General features: G+C 44.5%; 1 protein-coding gene and 1 pseudogene across 2 annotated transcripts; one reads left to right on the forward strand and one right to left on the reverse strand.

The window, feature by feature from the left end:
• The first annotated feature begins 530 nt into the window (after nt 1-530).
• On the forward strand, nt 531-12,269 carry GLOD5 (glyoxalase domain containing 5). Of its 2 annotated transcripts, none has more exons than XM_055337801.1 (4): nt 531-647; nt 4,384-4,521; nt 10,720-10,875; nt 11,760-11,937. In XM_055337801.1, exons 1-4 carry the CDS (start codon nt 585-587, stop codon nt 11,850-11,852), a joined length of 450 nt encoding a protein of 149 aa, XP_055193776.1. In that variant the 5' UTR covers nt 531-584; the 3' UTR covers nt 11,853-11,937. The 2 variants fall into 2 exon arrangements, with proteins under 2 accessions (XP_055193776.1, XP_055193775.1); XM_055337800.1 differs by lacking the exon at nt 11,760-11,937 and adding an exon at nt 11,946-12,269 and having other exon boundaries at nt 539-647.
• A 3,917-nt stretch (nt 12,270-16,186) lies between these two features.
• Nucleotides 16,187-22,684, reverse strand: LOC129517904 (mammalian ependymin-related protein 1-like; annotated as a pseudogene).
• Between the last annotated feature and the right edge of the window lie 70 nt (nt 22,685-22,754).

Raw genomic sequence — 22,754 nt, forward strand, 5'->3', positions numbered from 1 at the left:
TCTTTCTCTCCACTGTGTGAAGACACAGAGAGAAGGGGGACATCCTCAAGTCAGGAAGAGAGACCTGACCAGCACATGACCCTGCTGGCACTCAAAGCCAGCACATGACCCTGCTGGCATCTCAAACTTCCAGCATCCAGAACTGCGAGAAGATTAATTTCAGGCCACCCAGTTTGTGATACTTTGTTATGGCAGCCTGAGCCAACGTCAGACCTCAAGCTTTTACTTTCAAAGCCTTGATTTTTTTTTAAGATTTTATTTATTTATTCATGACAGACACAGAGAGAGAGAGGCAGGGACACAGGCAGAGGGAGAAGCAGGCTCCCCGTGGGGAGCTTGATGTGGGACTTAATCCCAGGACCTGGAGACCATGACCTGAGCTGAAGGCCGAAACCCAACCACTGAGCCACCCAGGTGCCCCTTAAGTCCCTGAGTTTTATTTCAGAATACTTGTACTTGCACCGCCTACCCCTGTCACCACCAGCATTCCTCAGCCCATGGCCCTCCCATTCCTGACCCTTGATCTCCAGGCGCTGAGCCAGAGGGTTATCTGGAGGCTTCAGGGGAAGGACACCTAGCCTGCCATGCTGCACCATCTGCCCTCCAGGCTGGCAGCCAGGATGTGGGGCGGAACTTGCCAGAAGCAGGTGAGTGGGGTGGTCCCAGGGCCCGGGGGGGGGCACAGGTATTCACACCAAGGCTGGGGATGCCCCAGCCCAGGCCCGGTAACCAGCTTCTCTTCTTTGTGGGCTGTCCTAGGGTGCTGACACCCATTTCCCCGTCCTCCTGTCTCTTCTGCTTTCAAAGACAAGCAGAGGGCAGCAGAGGGACACAGAAAGGCCCTGTTCTAATGTGGCCAGACAGCAACATGTCTTCAAGAATGGACCTGGGCTGAGGGCTGACCACTCTGCTCCCTTAGGGTGGCTCCAGGGAGCCAGTTGGGTGGGAGTGTCCTGATGGGGCAGTGTGGAGAGGGGCCAGGAAACCTGGTACTGACCTTGAGGTTGGCCAGAAGAATTCCAGGGGCCCCTGGCACCCTGAAGGAGACCTTGAAGACGATTCTGTAGAAAAATAGGAGGCAGGAGGGAGGGCAGGGTGTTCCAGGCACCCTACTATATAGAGATAGCTACTGTGAGGAATAAACTATACTTCCTGTCATGCTTAGAACAGGGCTTGGCACAGAGTAAGACTTATATGACTACTATGTCCTGATGATCCTTTTATAAACCACCTCCCTAAACTCACCTTAACAACCTGGAACTATCTGGCCCTGGCTTTCCCCATGTACTCATACCTCACTCACTCTTGGATTCTAAACCACACTAGCCTTTCTTCTGGTTCTTTAAGACTCATCCTTGAATTTGTGAGGCTGAAGCTCCTTGTCTGCAAAATGGTATCTGGGGAGTGAGTCTGAGCTGGTAGGGCATTGAAAAGTGAGAGGAGGGGCACCTGGATGGCTCAGTGATTGAGCATCTGCCTTTGGCTCAGGTCATGACCCCAGGGTCCTGGGATCAAGTCCCACATCGGGCTCCCCCCAGGGAACCTGCTTCTCCCTTTGCCTATGTCTCTGCCTCTCTCTGTGTGTCTCTCATGAATAAATAAACAAAATCTTTAAAAAAAAAAAAAAAGAAAAATGGGAGAAATGGGTTGAGTTGATTTCCAATAATACTATCAAAATTGGAGGAGGGTGTGTGTGTGGCTAAAGTGGCATGTAGGGGGAAATCTATAGTTCTAAATGCATAGATCAGGAAAGTTGAAAACCAGTGACCTGAGCTTCCATATCAAGAAGCTGGAAAAGGAACAGCAAATTGAACCTTTAGAAAGTGAAAGGAAGGGATCCCTGGGTGGCTTAGCGGTTGAGGGTCTGCCTTTGGCTCAGGGCATGATCCTGGAGACCCAGGATCGAATCCCACATCGGGCTCTCTGCAGGGAGCCTGCTTCTCCCTCTGCCTGTGTCTCTGCCTCTCTCTGTGTGTCTCTCATGAATAAATAAAATCTTTAAAAAATATATTAGTAATTTCTGTTTTCTCTCAGGCAATTTTTAAAAAGATTTTATTTATTTATTCATAGGGAGGCAGAGAGAGAGAGAGAGAGAGTCAGAGACACAGGCAGAGGGAGAAGCAGGCTCCATGCAGGGAGCCTGACATGGGACTCGATCCAGGGTCTCCAGGATCACACCCTGGGCTGCCCGCGGCACTGAACCGCTGCGCCACCGGCGCTACCCTTTTCTCAGGCAATTAAGGGAAAAATACAAAATACCAATATCAGGAATGAAAAGGGGTGCTATTACAGATCCTACAGACATTAAAAGGTTTTTAACATTAAACTTTATTTTCAATGGAGCCCAACGTACAACTTTCTTTTTAATGGAGTCCAAAGGTCAGTCAATTTCTCATTCTATTGCTTGTGTGTCCCTTTGGATCCTCTGTATCCATGAGGACAGCAGAGCTCAGCAACTTTACTATGCTTCCTCCACTCAGGAGAATAGAACACAGTATTTTTTTTTAAGCTGGGGCTCAGTGAAATCGGTTTAAAATGTAATGGTTTGAAAGGAATTGAAGACAGTGGAACAGAATGAATCAAATAGCATAGGGTGGAATGGAATAGTCAGACTTTGTGCTAGGCACTGGGCCCTAACTGTTGTAGATATCCACTAATTGAGCAAATATTATTGAATATCTACTAGCTGTTTGGGACACAGTGTGGAACAGAGAGAAATCTCCGCCCTAATGTAGCTTATCTTCTAGTCAGAGAGAGAGAGAGAGAGAGAGAGAGAGAGAGAGAGATCAGAATATGCATAAGGCCCTGAGGCCAAAGATACAAAGATTGCCCTTATGAGGAACAGGCAAAGAACAATGTAGCTTGAAATGGATGAGGCTGTAGAGACTAGGAACCACAGTAGGGAGTCTGAAATTTAACAAGATGATCATGACAACATCATCATCATCACCGTTAGCTCTTTTTTTTTTTCCATTTATTTATTCACGAGAGACACAGAGAGGCAGACATAGAAGAAGAAGGAAAAGCAGGCTCCCTGAGGGGAGCCAGATGCAGGACTCAATCCCAGGATGCCGGGATCACAACCTGAGCCAAAGGTAGATGCTCAACCACTGAGCCACCTGAGCCACCCAGGTGCCCCCATCACCGTTAACTCTTATAGCACTTGCTACATGCCAGGCATTGTTCTAAGCCCTTAAAAATCCAACTCTTTTTTTTAAATGTTCACAATAATCTTATATGTATAGGGACACCTGGGTGGCTCAGCAGTTGAGCGTCTGCCTTTGGCTCAGGGCGTGATCCCAGGGTCTGGGATTGAGTACCACATCGGGCTCCTTGTGGGGAGCCTGCTTCTACCTCTGCCTATGTTTCTGCCCCTCTCTGTGTGTGTCTCTTGTGAATAAATAAATAAAATCTTTTAAAAATCTTATATGTATAAAATCATGCACATTTTATGGAAGGGGAAACCACGGCACAGAGAGATTAATTAAACATCAGTCTGGCACCCAAAATCTGTTCTTTTATTTTTTTAAAGATTTTATTTTTTTTATTCATGAGAGACACAGGGAGAGAGAGGCAGAGACAGGCAGAGGGAGAAGCAGGCTCCATGCAGAGAGCCTGAAGTGGGACTGGAGCCTGAACTGGGACTCAATCCCAGGTCTCCAGGATCACACCCTGGGCCGAAGGTGGCGCTAAACCGCTGAGCCACCCGGGCTGCCCTGTTCTTTTAACTGCTATACTCTGCTATAGTGCCAGACCACAGACACTTTATAATCCTGTAGCAGATGTAAAGTAAATATATAAATTACTAAAGAATGCAAATCAAGAGAAAGAGCAGGTGGGAAGTGTGCAGATGGCAGGAAGTAAGAAGCAGGGAGGTATGCCCTCCCACTGGGTGTCAAGGTGGATCTGGAAACACATATGCAAAGAAATATTTATTCCGTCTGAGATGCTCCTTTCCTGTCCTAGCATAGCTAAGGAGTGAGAAAAAATGGGGACTGGGTTAAACCGGCCAACGGAGGGCTTGTACTCATAGGGTTAGGCCTCCTCTGGGTCTTATCATTCCTGGCAAAAGAGAAGAATTCCAGCTTGGGAACAAAAAGAGAGGGTTTGGTCTTGGTCTCCACTTCCCTTAACTTCATCTCTATCCCTCTACAAGGGGAAAGAGAACAAGAAAACAGAAAAGAGTGGTCATGGCAGACTCTTGAGAATCCACACAAGGGTGATAAGACTCTACACAAGTTTCCTCCCAGGACTTTCCCCTGGAAATGGAGTGGGGAGGAAATATACTACTTGTGGAGAGAGGAGAGGTGAAGAGAAGGAAACAGGAAACATGGGTGTGACCAGTGGCAATGTGATCTTTTTTGAATTTCTTTTTTTTTTAAGTCATGGAAGAACAGCAGTCAGACTCTTTCATCATGTCTTATCAGTAGACTTGACCACATCGTGATGACAGTAAAGAGTATCAAAGACACCACCATGTTTTATTCCAAGATCCTGGGCATGGAAGTCACAACTTTCAAGGTAATTGCTTTCCCAAGTACTAACTGTAAGTGAAGTAGAATTTGGTTATAATACTTTTAACCCCCCTCCCCTAAAAAAACCCACAGGAAATCTGTGAGAAAAATTTAAAGCATCCATGTAGGAGATTCCAAACTCTCAAGAGTGGAACTTCCAGAGAAAGAATAGAGAAAAGGGAGGGGAGGAAATTGCCATAAAAGTAATGCAAAATAACTTCCCAGTCTTTATACAGAAAGCACATTGACACTTAGATATGTTCTTATGGAATTACAGAACATCAAACTGGAAATGAATATCCTACGACTTTTCAAAAAGAGAGAGAGAGGCTTTTTCTTTAAAAAGAAAGATTTCTTCTAATCACCTGGATTAATAGTTTCGCTGGACATATAATTTTCCCCTTAGAATCTTGAAATTGTTCTATTGTCTTCTGGTCTCTGATGTGACTCTTGGGCAATCTGGTATCTGCATATTTCTTTTCCCTTTGTAGTTGAACTACTTTTCTTTTTTTTAAAAGTAGGCTCCATGCCCAACATGGGGCTCAAACTCATGACCCTGAAATCAAGGGTGGCATACTCTGCTGACTGAGCTTTTTCTTTTTTTTAAAATTTTTTTTAAGATTTTGTTTATTTATTCATAGACACACAGAGAGAGGCAGAGACACAGGCAGAGGGAGAGGGAGAAGCAGGCTCCATGCAGGGAGCCTGATGTAGGACTGGATTCTGGGTCTCCAGGATCACACCCCAGGCTGCAGGCGGCGCCAAACCGCAGCGCCACCTGGGCTGCCCGAGCTTTTTCTATTTATTTATTTATTTATTTATTTATTTATTTATTTATTTATTTATTTAATTTATTTTATTTATTTATTTTTTAAATATTTTAATTTATTTATGATAGTCACACACACACACACACACACACAGCGAGAGAGAGAGAGAGAGAGAGGCAGAGACACAGGCAGAGGGAGAAGCAGGCTCCATGCACCGGGAGCCCGATGTGGGATTCGATCCCCCGTCTCCAGGATCGCGCCCTGGGCCAAAGGCAGGCAGGCGCTAAACCGCTGCGCTACCCAGGGATCCCAGGAAATATGTCTTAAATTGAAAAAGTGCATGGGAGGTGGTGCCTGGGTGGCTCAGATGGTTAAGTGTGTGCCTTTGTTGGGTCATGATCCTCTGGGTTCTGGGATCCAGCCTGCCATCAGGCTCCATGCTCGGCACGGAGTCTGCTTCTCCCCCTGCCCCTACACCTGCCCCTGCTCATGTGAACTCTCTCTGTATCTCTGTTTCAAGTGAATAAATAAAATCTTAAAAAAGGGGGCCCATGGAATGGCAAACAGGGTAAACATTTAAAATTAACAGTGTGCCTGGATGGCTCAGTTGGTAGAGCATGCAACTCTTGATCTTGGAGTCGTGAGTTCAAGCCCTATGTTGGGTGTAGAGATTACTCAAAAATAAAATCCTTAAAAAATTAAATAAAACTAACATGGAATGCTATGCATAAAAGTAGAATTGTGCACCATCAGACCGGATGTATACACAGCATGACTGGACAGGTCTTTTTAAAAAAATATTTCATTTATTTACCCAGGTCTTTTTTAAAAAATATTTTATTTATTTACCCATAAGAGACACACAGAGAGAGGCAGAGACATAGGCAGAGGGAGAAGCAGGCCCCCTGCGGGGAGCCTGATGCAAGACTCAATCCCAGGACCCCGGGATCATGCACTGAGCTGAAGGCAGATGCTCAACCACTGAGCCACACAGGTGCCCCGACTGGACAGGTCTTAAAAAGATCACGCTGAGTGAATGATGAAGAAACAGAATCAGATCTACAGCATGGTACCATTTATAACACACACACATAAAATAATATAGTTTTTACAATATCCTATGAAAACCATGGGATGAACATCAAACACATTACAGTAGTTGCCTAGGGTGGGGACAGGAATGGAGAACGGAGATAAAATGAATAAATGCATAAATAAAACTAGAAAGGGGCCCTGCATGGGCCAGGGGTGGTAATGAGGCATGTGATGCCTGAATTCCCAGTACTTGGGCACATCCAAGTGAAATGTCAGCATATCTCAGATCCAAAAAAAAGTCTTAAAAACTACAGGAGTGGAGAGGGGATGTATCATCTAGGAAAGAATGAAAAATAGATTAACATCGGACTTTTTTTTTGAAGATTTATTTATTTATTCATGAGAGGCACAGACTGAGAGAGAGAGGCAGAGACACAGGCAGAGGGAGAAGCAGGCTCTTCACAGGGAGCCCGATGCAGGACTCAATCCGGGATCCCGGGATCATGACCTGAGGCGAAGGCAGGAGCCCAACAGCTGAGCCACCCGGGCGTCCCTAACATCGGACTTAATAGCAACACCAGCTTCAGGAAGACAACAAAGAAACATATTTAAAAGGCTGTGGGAGGGCAGCCTGGGTGGCTCAGTGGTTTAGCGCTGCCTTCAGCCCAGGGCGATCCTGGAGACCTGGAATAGAGTCCCAAGTCAGCCTCCCTGCATGGAGCCTGCTTCTCCCTCTGCCTCTCTCTCTGTGTCTCTCATAAATAAATAAAATATTTTAAAAGTATAAAATAAAAGGCTCTGGGAGGGGTGCCTGGGTGGCTCATTAGGTGCAGCATCCCCTTTTGGCTCAGGTCATGATCTTGGCCTGGTATCCAGCCTGTGTTGGACTCTCTGCTCAGCAGGGAGTCTGGTTCTCCCTCTCCAGCTTCCCCTGCTTGTGTGCACACTCTCTCTGTGTGTCAAATAAAGAAAATATATATTTTTTAAAAAGGCCGTGGGGGGAAAAAAAAGGCTGGGGGAAAATAACCTACAACCTTGAATTCTATGCTCAGCCAAACTGTAACTCATATGATATAAGATAATTTTCTGAAAAATGGATGTGGTATCCACCATGGTGATAGAAAAGAAAGAAATAGGAACATGATAAAAGAAATGGTAGAGGTGGAGAGGGAGGTGACATGAAGAGGACAGGAGGGCCAATGAGATACTAGCTGTCTGTAGTTCATCTATCAAAACATAAAGATGCAAGTGGGGTTTTAAAAAGTTATAAAGCAAAATAAATAAATAAATAAATAAGTTATAAAGCAACTAAAAGAGGAACTACAAATTATGATAGAATTCTATTAGGAGGGGTAGTAATGTAGATGGCTAACGTAGATGGGCTAAATTCTTACTTATCAGAGCAGGGAGAGGAGTGAAAATGTCTAAAGCTGCCCATTATCAGTCAGGTACTATCTGGAGTCACATAGGAGAAAACTCAACTAACAGTGGATTAAAGAAGATCGAGTTTTTTCTTTCATTTAACAACCTCTGTAGAAAGTTGAGGATGAAGCCTTGGCTGGGAAGAAGGAAATGAATGGGCGAGAAGCGCCAGCTCAGGGGGAGCAGGAGGTTCCCAGAAGCTCCACCCACAACCTTTGTGACATCTCCCTGTCCAGTCCATCTTAATGGCCGCCCCCAGCAAGGAATGCTGGGAAATGTAGGCTTTTTTAAAGGTGGGCAATTGACCCCTTTGAAATTGGGTTGTTTATAAGAAAAAAATGAGAGTTTGTTTCTTTGCTGTTGAGTTTCATAAGTTCTTTATAGATCTTGGATACTAGCCCTTTATCTGATAGGTCACTTGCAAATATCTTCTCCCATTCTGTAGGTTGTCTTTGAGTGTTGTTGACTGTTTCACTTGCTGTGCAGAAGCTTTTGATCTTGATCAAGTCCCAATAGTTCATTTTTGCTTGTTTCCCTTGCCTTCTTAGATGTATCTTGCAAGAAGTTGCTGTGGCCAAGTTCAAAAAGGGTGTTGCCTGTGTTCTCCCCTAGGATTTTGATGGATTGTCTCTCATTTAGAACTTTCAACCATTTTGAGTTTATCTTTGTGTCTGGTGTAAGAGAATGGTCTGGTTTCATTCTTCTGCACGTGGCTGTCCAATTTTCCCGGCACCATTTATTGAAGAGACTGTCCTTTTTCCAGTGGATAGTCTTTCCTGCTTTGTCAAATATTAGTTGGCCATAGGGTTGAGGGGCCATTTCTGGGTTCTCTATTCTGTTCCATTGATCTATGTGTCCGTTTTTGTGCCAGTGCCACACTGTCTTGATGACCACAGCTTTGTAGTACAACCTGAAATCTGGCATTGTGATGCCCCCAGCTATGGTTTTCTTTTTCAATATTCCCCTGGCTATTCGGGGTCTTTTCTGATTCCACACAAATCTTAAGATGATTTGTTCCAACTCTCTGAAGAAAGTCCATGGTATTTTCATAGGGATGCACTGAATGTGTAAATTGCCCTGGGTAGCATAGACATTTTCACAATATTAATTCTGCCAATCCATGAGCATGGAATATTTTTCCATCTCTTTGTGTCTTCCTCAATTTCTTTCAGAAGTGTTCTGTAGTTTTTAGGGTATAGATCCTTTACCTCTTTGGTTAGGTTTATTCCTAGGTATCTTATGCTTTTGGGTGCAATTGTAAATGGCATTGATTCCTTAATTTCTTTCTTCAGTCTCATTGTTAAGTGTATAGAAATGCCACTGATTTCTGGGCATTGATCTTGCATCTTGCCACATTGCCGAATTGCTGTATGAGTTTTAGCAATCTTGGGGTGGAGTCTTTTGGGTTTTCTTTTTTTTTTCTTTTGGGTTTTCTATGTACAGTATCATGTAATCTGCAAAGAGAGAGAGTTTGACTTCTTCGCCAATTTGAATGCCTTTTATTTCTTTTTGTTGCCTGATTGCTGAGGCTAGGACTTCTAGTACTATGTTGAATAGCAGTGGTGAGAGTGGACATCCCTGTCGTGTTCCTGATCTTAGGGGAAAGGCTCCCAGTGTTTCCCCATTGAGAATGATATTTGCAGTGGGCTTTACGTAGATGGCTTTTAAGATGTTGAGGAACGTTCCCTCTATCCCTACACTCTGAAGAGTAACAAGACAGGAAACAACAAATGTTGGAAAGGATGTAGAGAAAGGGGAACTCTCTTGCACTGTTGGTGGGATTGTGAACTGGTACAGCCACTCTGGTAAACTGTGTGGAGGTTCCTAGAAGAGTTAAAAATAGAGCTGCCCTACAACCCAGCAATTGCACTGCTGGGGATTTACCCCAAAGATACAGATGCAGTGAAAAACTGAAACACCTGCACCCCAGTGTTTATAGCAGCAATGTCCACAATAGCCAAACTGTGGAAGGAGCCTCAAGTGTCCATCGAAAGATGAATGGATAAAGCAGCTGTGGTCTATGTATACAATGGAATATTCCTCAGCCATTAGAAATGACAAATACCCACCATTTGCTTCGACGTGGATAGAACTGGAGGGGATTATGCTGAGTGAAGTAAGTCAATCGGAGAAAGACAAACATTATATAGTCTCATTCATTTGGGGAATATAAAAAATAATGAAAGGGAATAAAGGGGAAAGGAGAGAAAATGAGTGGGAATTATCAGAGAGGGTGACAGAACATGAGAGACTCCTAACTCTGGGAAACGAACAAGGAGTGGTGGAGGGGGAGGTGGGCAGGGTGATGGGGTGACTGGGTGACTGGCACTGAGTAGGGCACTTGATGGGATGAGCATTGGGTGGTATACTATATGTTAGCAAACTGAACGCCAATAAAAAAATATACCAAAAAAAGAAAGAAAAAAAGGAGAGATGTATATTATATTGTATACTAAGTAAATGTATATTAAGACAAATTGTTGTCTCTGCCATGGGCAGTATTTACATATCATTTGATGATAATGCAAATAATTTCCAGAAGAAATACATACATACACACACACACACACACACACACACACACACTGAAAGCAGTTGCCTTTAGGGAATGAGATGGCGGTGAAGCAAGGGGCTGTTGCTTTTAATTTTTTTTTAATTTTTTTAAAGATTTTATTTATTTATTCATGAGAGACACACACAGAGAGAGAGAGAGAGAGAGAGAGGCAGAGACACAGGCAGAGGGAGAAGCAGGCTCCATGCAGGAAGCCCGATGTGGGACTTGATCCAGGGTCCCCAGGATCACACCCTGGACCAAAGGCAGGTGCTAAACTGCTGAGCCACCCAGGGATCCCCGGGGCTGTTGCTTTTAATTAAAAGCCTCATTGGACCTTGTTTTAACCTTGCTGGGGTAGGGAGGGGGCTTTGCTTCACACTCATCTTGGGGGTTTAGTCCTCTATTGTTCTTCCTCCCCACATAGGGTGACCGGAAAGCATTGTGTTTTGGAGATCAGAAATTGAACCTCCACGAGGTGGGAAAGGAATTTGAACCCAAAGCTGCTCACCCAGTTCCTGGCTCCCTGGATATATGTCTGATCACAGAAGTACCTTTGGAGGAAATGGTCCAGCACCTCAAGGTAAGTTGGACAACATTTTTTCTGAGAAAGCTGCCGCTGATATGGCAAAAACAGAAGCAAGACTCAGGCAGGTCTTCCTCAAACTTCAGGTCTAACAGGTTTTGTCACTTCTAGAGAATGCCTGTACACAACTGTTTGCTCATTATTTCTGCTGACATCACTGTTTTAGGTAAACAAATCTATTTTAAAAGGAAAGAGCACATCATTCTTGTAAAAAAAAAAAAACCTAAATTCTTCTTACAGAAACGCATTTCTGTAAAAAGCATAAGTTCGACTGAGTATGTGAAACGCCCATTATATCTTGACACAAGGGAAGTTAACTTGTAAAAACAAATAGCTATAAAAACACCAGTCATTTAGATTCTACCCACTTCCTTTCTCTGAACGCTCTGGGCCTGACATTACAAAGGGAGATTTGGCAAATGGCTGAGGAGGTGCCCAGGACTTGTTGGCATCTACCAGAGGCTTTCTTCTTGGTATAACTAGGAGGATTGAAAGTCCTGGCTGGATTGGTCAGAGGATTATGCGACTGTTGTTCTTGGAGTTGTGAGTTCAAGTCCCACATTGGGTGTAGAGATTACTTAACAAGAGAAAAAAAAAAGGATTGAAATAGGATTGAAGAGGGAATATTAACTTGGCATCCCTCTAAAACCTAAAATGATTTCACGTAAAGGAAGCACTGCTTCTCCATCTGGGGAACACAGATTGGGTTTTGCCTATAATCTTTCTTTGGAAAGTATCAGCGAAAAAGGTTAGTTCGGAAGTAAAGTGGGGAAAGCAGAGGAGTTAAGAATATGGACTTTGGTCCAGACTACCTGGGTTTGAATCCTGGCTCTACCACTTACTAGATAATACTAGGTATCATTATCATTTCCACTCTACAGATGAGGAAACTGAGGCAGTTTGGTACAGTGGCGAGGCCCAGGCAGCTGATCTGTGGCTGGAGCAGAGTGAGAGGGAAGAATGGCCAGAGATGAAGTCAGGAAGAGTTCAGGGGCCTTCTCAGGATTCAATTTTGGTCTTATACATGGACTGTGATGAATGACTTTTGTCTTCTCCTCCTATTTCAGGCTTGTGAGGTCCCTATTGAGGAGGGTCCAGTCCCCAGAACAGGGGCCAAAGGACCTATTATGTCCATATATTTCCGAGACCCTGACAGAAACCTCATTGAGGTGTCCAACTATATCCCCTCATAATTGAGGCTGGCCCTTCTCTGTTCTGTTCCCCGCCATGTCTCCCTCTCCCTTCCTTCCTGCAAACTCTCACCCAAGCCCAGAGATCTCTAAGGACTGATGACTTCGGCACTTCACTCTTCCTACTGGGGTGGAACTGAGTTGGGTTTGGAACCAAAACTACCTGTCTGAATATCCTCCAAGTTTCCCCTAATAAATAATGCCTCAATTAACATGAGCTCTTTGTTATTACCATCTTGGTGTTATGTATGGATGTGTTCACCTAGGATGTGAGATCTCTGAACTGTTTGGGGGTTGGTGACCAGGGAACATCTCTGAAGACCAAATCCAGAGTCATCCCCTTGGGATTCAGGGCCCTGAAAGATTTCTCCTTGTTACTGAGCCCATAAATTTTTCATCTTCCTGGAATTCACCTCAACCCTTCCAAGTGCTGCCCGCTGTGTCCTCTACCCCAGATGCCTCACTGAGCCTCCAGACCTCTGTGAGTCCCACAGAGCCTTCAAGGACCACTCCAGATGATACTGCCTCTTCCTGGAGTGCCTTATCTTATCACACCTCCAGGGTTTGCAGTACCTTCTGCCTTTGGATTTGGTGGGTCCAGACTCATCTTTTTTTTTTTTTTGTAAAGATTTTATTTATCTATTCATGAGAGACACACAGAGAGGCAGAGACACAGGCAGAGGGAGAAGCAGGTTTCCTCCAAGGAGCCTGATGTGGGACTCGATCCCAGATCCCGGGATCACGCCCTGAGCCGAAGGCAGATGCTCAACTGCTGAGCCACCCAGGCATCCCAGACTCATCTTGAGGCTCAGCTCCTGACAGAGTAGATAGGACAGGGACAAATCTTACCTGTTTCTGTCCTCCCTTTCCCCAACACCATCCATTCAATCAGCTAGTGAACATATATTGAGCACCTACTGTGTGCTTGACCCTGTTCCAGACATGGGGGAGACCATGTTGAACAGAAGAAATAAGCCTATCTATGTTTTGGGAGCTGCCATTCTAGCGGGAGAGACAGAGAATAAATAAAATTAAGGAAAACATGAAGTATGTTAGAGGATGAGAAATGCTTTGGAGAAAAAGAAAACATGGGAAAGAGGGAATGCAGGTAAAATTTGACAGGGCAGTTTCTGGTGTATAACGGGGTGGTCAAGGGAATCTTCACTGAGGAACCATTTGAGCATATATCTGAGGAGAGGAGGGAGTTGCACCACCGACAGCTGGAGGAAGAGCAGAACAGGCAGAGAACAACCTGTGCAAAGGCCCTGAAGCAGGGATGGGTTGGGTATGTGAGGAACAGCGAGGAGCAGTAAGGAGGGCGGAGCAGCAAGAGGTGAAGTAAGACGGCAAGTGGGGGACAGATCACCTAGGGTCTTGCGGGCCTGGGAGAGAACTCTGGCTTTTACTCTGAGTAAAAGAGGAGCCACGGAAGGAAGGGTCAGTTGTGAACAGAGAAGGGCCATGATCTGACTTAGGATTTAACGGGCTCCCTCTGGCTGCTATGAGGAAAACAGGCAGTAGGGGAGAAGGCAGGAGCAGGGGGCCCTCGAGGTTCAGGCCAGTGATGCTGGTGCTGGCAGTGGAGATGATAAAAAGTGGTTAGATTGTGGAGATATTCCGAAGACAGACTGGACACGTCCACCAAGAGAGAAAATGTTGGGGTGCCTGGGTGGCTCAGTGGTTGAGCATTGGTCTTTGGCTCAGGTTGTGATCCTGGGGTCCTGGGATTGAGTCCTCCATCAGGCTTCCCACAGGGAGCCTGCTTCTTCCTCTGCCTATGTCTCTGCCTCTCTCTCTAAATAAAATCTTTAAAAGAGAGAGAGAGGGAGAGAGAGAGAGAGAAGGTCAACCAGAGAAGAGGTCTGAGGACATTCAGAGTTCAAAAACAAGGATGAACCAGGAAACGAGGCAGGCAGAGAGGAAAGGGAAGAGTAGGGCTTCCTGAATGAATGAATGATGGATGAAGGAGACTGACAGTCTCCTGGGGTGAGCAAGCCCCTAGTCTTGTGGACTCTGGTCTCAAAATACTCCCCAGCTGGTGGCTCAGCCAGACCCTATGAGTGAACCCCCATAAAGCCCCAATAATGCTGGGAAGAGAAGATGTGTAAGGATGTGAGTTTCAGCTGTGAAAGGCTCTGCCAAAAGCTCTAGCAGGTTTCCTGCCTATTTTATTTTTTTTATTATTTGCTTAGCTTCACAATTAAATGTTTATTAAAATAATATAAACTATGGGTAATACAGATTGTTTTCAGTGTGATATAGATACCACACATTTCTCCTAGTAATAGATGATAGATAGCCAGATGAAGCACAGTAGTACAAGAATCTACAATAACAAATTTTATTACTAGGCATCTTCCATAAAGTCAGCAAACCCAATCCACTCACCAACGAGGAAACTAATGACCAGAGATGCCTACATTCTCTACTCTAGAAATGTATAGGGCACTGACCATTGGCCAGGCACTTACTTGGCACTGGGCATATAAAAGTAAACAGAACGTGGTACCTGTACTCCAGGAGCCTGTAGCCAGGCTAGTGGGCGAAAGCGTCCAGTAAAGCAGGAAATTAATATACAGTTTAATAAGTATCATGAGAACAGCATGCTGAAGCTCCAGGGTGTACCCAATCCAGGCTTGGGAGCAGCTCTTCGAAGGTCACGTGTGAGACCTAACCTGGGAAGGATGAGCAAGAGTCACAGAGATAGGGGCACCTGGATGGCTCAGTGGTTGAGTGCCTGCCTTTGGCTCAGGCTGTGATCCCAGGGTCCTGGGATCGAATCCTGCATCAGGCTCTCTACAGGGAGCCTGCTTCTCCCTCTGTCTCTCTCTGTGTCTCTCATGAATTAATAAATAAAATCTTAAAAAAAGGAAAAAAGTCAAAGAGACAAAGAGCTTATGAAACATGGCTGGTGAAGGCCCAGGTGAGTGACAGCACAGTACACTTGGTTAATCAAAGGAGTTCAAGGACAAAGGAATTCCAGTCCTGGATTCTGGAGACAACAGTCTCCTGACAACTAGTTCGAGGCTATTTTTAGAATATTATCTGTCTTTCGGGTTTCCTGACCAATATGTGAGGATTCATAGGTATCAATACTCTGGCATAGAAGAAAAGGAAGCATACATGGCTCATGCTTAGAGACACTAAGAATTTCTTTTTGATGGCTGAGTAGTATTCCTATATGTGTATCTATATATCATATCTTCTTTTTTTAAAAAAAAAGGTTTTATTTATTCATTATAGACATAGAGAGAGAGAGAGAGGCAGAGACACAGGCAGAGGGAGAAGCAGGCTCCATGCAAGGAGCCTGATGCGGGACTTGATCCCAGGACTCCAGGATCGTGCCCTGGGCCAAAGGCATGGGCCAAACCGCTGAGCCACCGAGGGATCCCCTATCATATCTTCTTTATCCATTCATTAAGACATTAAGATTTTCAAACCCTTTTGTTTGAAACATCTCCTTGAGGAATGATTACATTATAGTCATTTGTTTTCTCTCAAAATTTACATCAATTAGGGCATGCCATAAGTCTGGAAGGGACTTTAAGGAATCACTTTGTCAGTGGCCAGGGGAACAGGAGGCAGGGCCGGGGGACCAGTGCAGGCAAAAAGGAGACACTACCTGTAGAGAACTTAAAAATTAATAGTAAAACTAAAAAAAAAAAATTTAATAGTAAAACTGACTAAAATTGTTCTGCATATTATTATCACCACGTGGCAGCAATCCAGCAACTGTCTGTAATGCCAGCAATGAAACCCTCCTCCCTGCCAAGGCAAGCTGCTCCTGCTGACCCTCACCTCATCTATACCTCTGAACTTAGATAATATCTCCACAGGCAGAAGGCCCCGCACCCACATGAGCTACATATGAACATCTGAAATTGCCATCTCAGCCATCTCTTCCATTCCTATTACCACACGTTCTCCATTCCATTCCATTCCATTCCATTCCCTTGTGCAAACATGGCTTGTGTACTCAAAATCATGTATACAAAAAACCCCACATCAATGTTTCTCTTCCAACAATTATAATATTTCTCTTCAATGAAGTTTCTTGTTTTTCAAGTCTCGAGTCCCTTTTGAGCTGGGGATGATGTCCAATGCTGCCACCTCTACATTCAGGGACAGTTCTCGCTCATTCTCCCTGGCTGGGCCAACTGGCAGGTGCTTGGTGGGGTAAACACCCAGGGGTCTCTAATGCCCAGCTATATACTGAAAAACTGCACAGACAATATCATACTGTAACTTTTGGTGAAGGTTTCTGGGCAGGATAATAATCTTCGACTGTATAAATGCCAATCCAGGGCAGCCCGGGTGGCTCAGCAGTTTAGCGCCACCTTCGGTCCGGGGCGTGATCCTGGAGACCCGAGATGGAGTCCCACGTCGGGCTCCCTGTGTGGAGCCTGCTTCTCCCTCTCCGTGTCTCTGCCCCCCCCCCCATGTGTCTCTCATGAGTAAATAAATAAAATCTTAAAAAAATAAATAAATAGATGTCAATCCAGGTTTCATATGATCTAGCTGGATTTCTTTCAGGCCACTCCTGGACAGTGATCTACTCCTGGGACCCCCTATGGAGTACTAGTCCTCAAAGGTGGCATTCTGAGGAATGTCTAGAAGGCCCAGGGGTCAGTCAGGGTGACCTTGGACCACTGCTTGGTGCCTTGTTCAATCTGAAACATCATTTCATCCTTATAGAACAAAATATATTCAAATAATCTTTTGCAGGGGATCATCACCTTTCACTCCTTCAGTACCAATATGTGCTGCTTGAGCCTGTCATAGGAGAGCAGGGCATGGCTGTTGCACCTACTGCTCTGTGGGTACAGAAACTGGTCAGCCTCTCACTCCTGTGGCACCTGGCAAAGGCACAGGATCCTGGGGCATCCCTGGTCCCTGCCCTCAGGGCTGCTGCCCCCAGGCCACAGAGGCCACCCAGCAGCCAGGCACCCAGGGCCCCCTGGGCCACGCTTCCTGTCTATTTTGGAAAGACAGTTTGCCTTGGACACAGAGTCATATGCCTGGAGATAGATGACTTATGAAAGGAAGGAGGAATGGGATGCCTGGGTGGCTCAGTGGTTGAGCATCTGCCTTTGGCTCAGGGCATAATTCCAGGGTCCCAGGATCGAGTCCCAAATCAAGCTTCCTGCATGGAGCCTGCTTCTCCCTCTGCCTTTGTCTCTGCTTCTCTCTCTTTCTGTGTCTCTCATGAATAAAATCTTTAAAAAAAAAAAGGAAGGAGGAAGGAAGTAGAGAAGAGAGAGAGAAGGAGGGAGGGGGGAAGAGGGAAGGGGGGAAGGAGGAAGGGAATGGAAGGGGAGAGGAGGAAGGGAGAGAGGGAGAAGGAGAGAGGGATAGGAGGGAGGGAGAGTTGGCAGCAGATGGGAAAACGAATAAATGGGTAGATAGGTGGGTGGATGGATAGATGGGTGAGCAGGTGAATTGATGGACTGATATCCTCTGGCCCTGGAGAAACTCTTTGGCATGTGTGTGCACAGAGAGAGGAGTATGCGTTTGTAAACTGCAGGTTTGCTGTAATATAGAAAACACTGGAAGTGACCCACATGTCCTTCAGGAGATGAATTGTTAAACAAACCATGGTATGTCCATTCCATGGAATACCACTCAGCCATAAAAGGGAATAAATCTACAAGGCCAACACTAACCTAATACCAAAATTAGACAGAAACATACCAAGAAAACTACAGACCAATATCTCTTATGAACATAGATGCAAAAATCATCAACAAAATACTAGTAAATAGAATTCAGCAATATATAAGAAGGATCATACACCACGACCAAGTGTGATTTATCCCAAGAATGCAAGATTTGTTCAACATAAGAAAATCAATGTAATATACCATATTAATAAAGGACAAAAACCACATGACCTTCTCAACAGATGCTGCAGAAAAAGCACTTGGCGAAACTCAATACCTTTTCATGATAAAAACACTTGACAAACTAGAAACAGATGAGAACTTCCCAATATGATAAAGTACATCTACAAAAAACTTATAACTAATATCATACTTAATGATGAAAGACTAAAAACTTTCTCCTGGAGATCAGGAACAAGATAAGGATGTCTCCTATCACCACTTCTATTCGACAATGTACTAGAGGTTCTAGCCAGGACAATTAGGTAAGAAAAAGAAAGAAAAAGCATCCACATTGGAAAAAAGAAGTAGAGGGATCCCTGGGTGGCGCAGCGGTTTGGCGCCTGCCTTTGGCCCAGAGCGCGATCCTGGAGACCCGGGATCAAATCCCACATCGGGCTCCCGGTGCATGGAGCCTGCTTCTCCCTCTGCCTATGTCTCTGCCTCTCTCTCTTTCTCTCTCTGTGACTATCATAAATAAATAAAAATTTAAAAAAAGAAAAAAAAAAGAAAAAAGAAGTAGAACTATCTGTATTTGCAGATGACATGATCTTATACAGAGAAAATCTTTTTTTAAGTATTTTATTTATTCATGAGAGACACACAGGGAGAGAAAAATAGAGACATAGGCAGAGGGAGAAGCAGGCTCCTTGCAGGGAGCCCGATATGGGACTCGATCTCAGATCCCGGGATCACACCATGAGACAAAGGCAGTCGCTCAACCGCTGAGCCACCCAGGTGTCCCTTACAGAGAAAATCTTAAGGGACCCACAACAAAACCATTACATACATAAGAGGTTTATATATATATATATATATCATCCAGGGGCCCCAACATCACATATTCTAATCATGGACTGAAGACTTCATGGTGTTAAGATGACAATATCCTGGGATCCCTGGGTGGCGCAGCGGTTTGGCGCCTGCCTTTGACCCAGGGCGCGATCCTGGAGACCCGGGATCGAATCCCACGTTGGGCTCCCGGTGCATGGAGCCTGCTTCTCCCTCTGCCTGTGTCTCTGCCCCTCTCTCTCTCTCTCTGTGTGTGTGTGTGACTATCATAAATAAATTTAAAAAAAAATAAAAAAAAGATGGCAATATCCTCAAACTAATCCACAGGTTTAACGCAATCCCTATCAGAATCCCAGCCTGCTTTGCAGAAATTGACAAACTGATCCTAAAATTCATATGAAAATGCTAGGGACCTAGAATGGCCACAACAATCTTGAAAAAGCAGAAAGTTGGAGAACTTATACTTTCTGATTTAAAAACATACTGCACGGCTATAGTAATCAAGCTGGGTGGTACTGGCATAGAAATAGATCTATAGATCAATGGAATAGAAGTGAGAGTCTAGAAATAAACTCAGACATTTATGGGCAACTGATTTTTGGCAAGCATGACTAGATAATTGAATAGGGGAAAGAACAGTATTTTCAACAAATGGTGCTGGGACAATTGGATATCCACATGCAAAAGAATGAAGCTGGATCCTTACTTCATACCATATACCAAAAGTAACTAAAAAACAAAAACAAAAAAAAAAACAAAAAACCCCACCAAACAAAACAGGGGCATCTGAGTGGTCAGTGGTTGAGCATCTGCCTTTGGCTCAGGTTGTGATCCCAGGGTCCTGGGATTGAGTCCCACAGCAGGCTCCCTGAAGGAGCCTTCCTCTGCCCTTGTCTCTACCTCTCTCTCTCTCTGTGTCTCTCATGAATAAATGAATAAAATATTTTTTAAAAAAATCAAAGACATGAATGTAAGAACTAAAACTATAAAACTTCTGGAAGAAAACATAGGCATAAATATTAATGACTTTAGATTAGGCAATGGTTTCTTAGATGGCAAGTAACTCATAAGCAATCAAAGAAAAAACAAATTGCACTTCATAAAAGCTAGAAGTTTTTGTGCTTCAAGGGACACAGGAAAGTGAAAGGACAACCGAAAAATAGAAGCACATATTTGCAAATCACATTATCTGAGAAAGGACTAAAACCCAGAATATGTAAATAACTCATAGGGACACTTGGGTGGCTTGGCGGTTAAAGTGCCTGCCTTTGGCTTAGGGCATGATCCTGGAGTCCTGGGATCAAGTCCTGCATCGGGCTCCCTGCATGGAGCCCGCTTCTCTCTCTGCCTATGTCTCTGCCTCTCTCTGTGTGTGTCTCTCATGAATAAATAAAATATTTAAAAAAAGAATTTGAAAATGATGATAGTTGTACAACATCATGAATACACTAACCACTGAAACATCCACTTAAAAGGGTGAATTTTGCAGTATGTGAATTCTACCTCAATAGAAAAAGAATTAACTATCAATACATACAACAACGTGGGTGAATGTCACAAACATTATGCCAAGCAGAAGAAACAAAAGCTATATGAGTCCATTTATATGAAGTTCAAAAACAAGCCGAAAACCTCCGGTATCATATGCTGTTTATGGATAACATAGATCTGTAGTAATGGAATGAAAACAGTCACGAAGAAGACAAATACCAAACTCAAGGCAGTGGAAGGAGAGCGCAAAATGGAATTTGTACAAGAACTTCAGCTGGATCTCTAATACCATATTTCTTTTATTTTTTTTATTTTTTTTATTTATCCATGATAGTCACACACACACACACACAGAGAGAGAGAGAGAGAGAGAGAGAGAGAGGCAGAGACACGGGCAGAGGGAGAAGCAGGCTCCATGTACCTAATACCATATTTCTTTTAAAAGTATCTGAAGCAGGGATCCCTGGGTGGCACAGCGGTTTGGCGCCTGCCTTTGGCCCAGGGCACGATCCTGGAGACCCGGGATCGAGTCCCGCGTCGGGCTCCCGGTGCATGGAGCCTGCTTCTCCCTCTGCCCGTGTCTCTGTCTCTCTCTCTCTCTGTGTGACTATCATAAATAAATAAAAGCTTAAAAAAATCCTCTTTAAAAAAAAGTATCTGAAGCAAATAGGCAAAATATTAACATGTAACAAAGATGAATGTTGTTACATTATCTTTCATACTTTTCTCTTAAAAAAATAAAAATAAAACAACTCGGTTCTAAGACAAACGTTTGAGTCCTTAGCCAGGCTCTGGTTGATGCTTCCTCTCTGCAGGATTGACACCAAGGAGAGTTAGGCTCGGCCCCTGGCCTGGTGGACTCCAGTCTGGAAGAGGCACAAATAGCCCACATGCCATGGGCTTGGACAAAGCTCTAGAACCTCAGAAGATGCCAGGAAGAGGGGAACCAGTTAGGGAAGCCTTCCAGGGAGAGAGGATGTTGGTGCTGAGCCTCAAATGGAGGCCTGACAGAGGGGACACTTGGCCCGGACACCCCACCCCCACCCCCACCCTTTGGGTCTCTCCCAAAGCCTGGCCTGGCCCTGCAGATTCCCTTATCTGCCCACTCCCAGCTGCCTCCCTGCTGGCTGAACTGTCGCCGCAGACTTCTGGGCCTGTGCCCCCTCCACAGAGATGGGGGAGGGAATGGGGTGAGCCTGGCCTCAGACTCAGAGCCTCAAGGTTTCTGGCTCTTGATGGAGCCAGGGCTCTAAGGTCCCCATCCTCCACCCCTTACTTCCCTTCCTAAGCCCTTTCTCTGCTCCAATTATGAAGAAATAGACTGAGTCCAGTGGCCGAATTCTTGTTTGAGACATGCCTCCAGCCTGACCTTCCTGAGGATGACAGATTTCCCTAACTTGCTCCCAATATTGTAACTGCCGTTTCTAATTTAAAAATAACAACAAAGAGAGTTATTATTACAGAGCTCATCATCTATGGTGTGCCGGGGAGGAACTGTATCGAGTGGCCTCTCAATAACATTCACTTTGGGTTCTAAAATGGTACCCATTATCCAGGCAAAGAAACTGAGGCTCAGAGGGTGGCCTGCCCAGGAATCATGTGGCCAATCAGGGTCAGAGCTGAGACAAGAGCACAGGCCCTGGGAGGAACATCTTCATTTCCCTGAGTCCACTCCCAGTCTGGAAGATGCGGGCAATTATACGCACTCACACCACAAGGACCTGGTGAGATAGGATAAAATTAGCCGAGGAGAGCCCTTAGCACAGTGCCTGGGGTGGCTCGACAAACACTGCTGCTGTTGTTATTACTATATTAGTGCTAAAGTATTTGTACCAGAATTAGCATTAGTATGGTTGTGGATAGAATGAAAATAATAATTATTAGATTTAGAATTAATATCAGTATTATTATCACTATTAAGATTAGTATTGATAGGGTGCCTGGGTGGCTCAGTTGGTTGAGTGTCTGCCTTCGGCTCACGTCATGATCCCAGGGTCCTGGGATTGGGTCCCATATCGGGCTCCCTGCTCAGTGGGGAACCTGCTTCTCCCTCTCCCTCTGTCTGCTGCTCCCTCTGTTTGTGTATGCATGCTTTCTAATAAATAAGTAAAACCTTTTTGAAAAGATTAGTATAAAAAAGATTAGTATCGATATTAGAATTAGGATTGTTAATTAAAATTGGTATCAGAGTCACATATTATTAGCATTATTACTGGAATTAGTAGTGCTAGTAAAAAAGGGTCAAGGACTAATCCTTGTATACATGAGGTACTCTATAAATAAGAGTACTTAACATTTATTGAGATTTCAGATTCAAGTGAGTTAAAATCACTTAACGGATTAAATCTCATTTAGCTGTCCCAATCACTCTATGGAGTAGCTGCTATTATTACCCCATCTCTACAGATGAGGAACTGAGGTCCAAAGAGGCTGCTAACTTACCCAAGGCCACATGGCCCCTTGGTGGTTAGGGCAGTCTATAAATGAGGGCAGGTTGGCTCTAGAGTGGAAGTCCTGAAAACCT

The sequence above is a fragment of the Nyctereutes procyonoides genome, unplaced genomic scaffold (genome assembly GCF_905146905.1).
Source record: "Nyctereutes procyonoides isolate TBG_1078 unplaced genomic scaffold, NYPRO_anot_genome, whole genome shotgun sequence".
Classification (NCBI taxonomy): domain Eukaryota; kingdom Metazoa; phylum Chordata; class Mammalia; order Carnivora; family Canidae; genus Nyctereutes; species Nyctereutes procyonoides.

Coding starts and splice junctions, on each gene's coding strand:
- GLOD5 (XM_055337800.1), top strand. CDS start 585: ATGCTGCACCATCTGCCCTCCAGGCTGGCAGCCAGGATGTGGGGCGGA. Junction 648..4,383: donor GCGGAACTTGCCAGAAGCAG/GTGAGTGGGGTG, acceptor TTTTTTTTTAAG/TCATGGAAGAACAGCAGTCA. Junction 4,522..10,719: donor TGGAAGTCACAACTTTCAAG/GTAATTGCTTTC, acceptor CTCCCCACATAG/GGTGACCGGAAAGCATTGTG.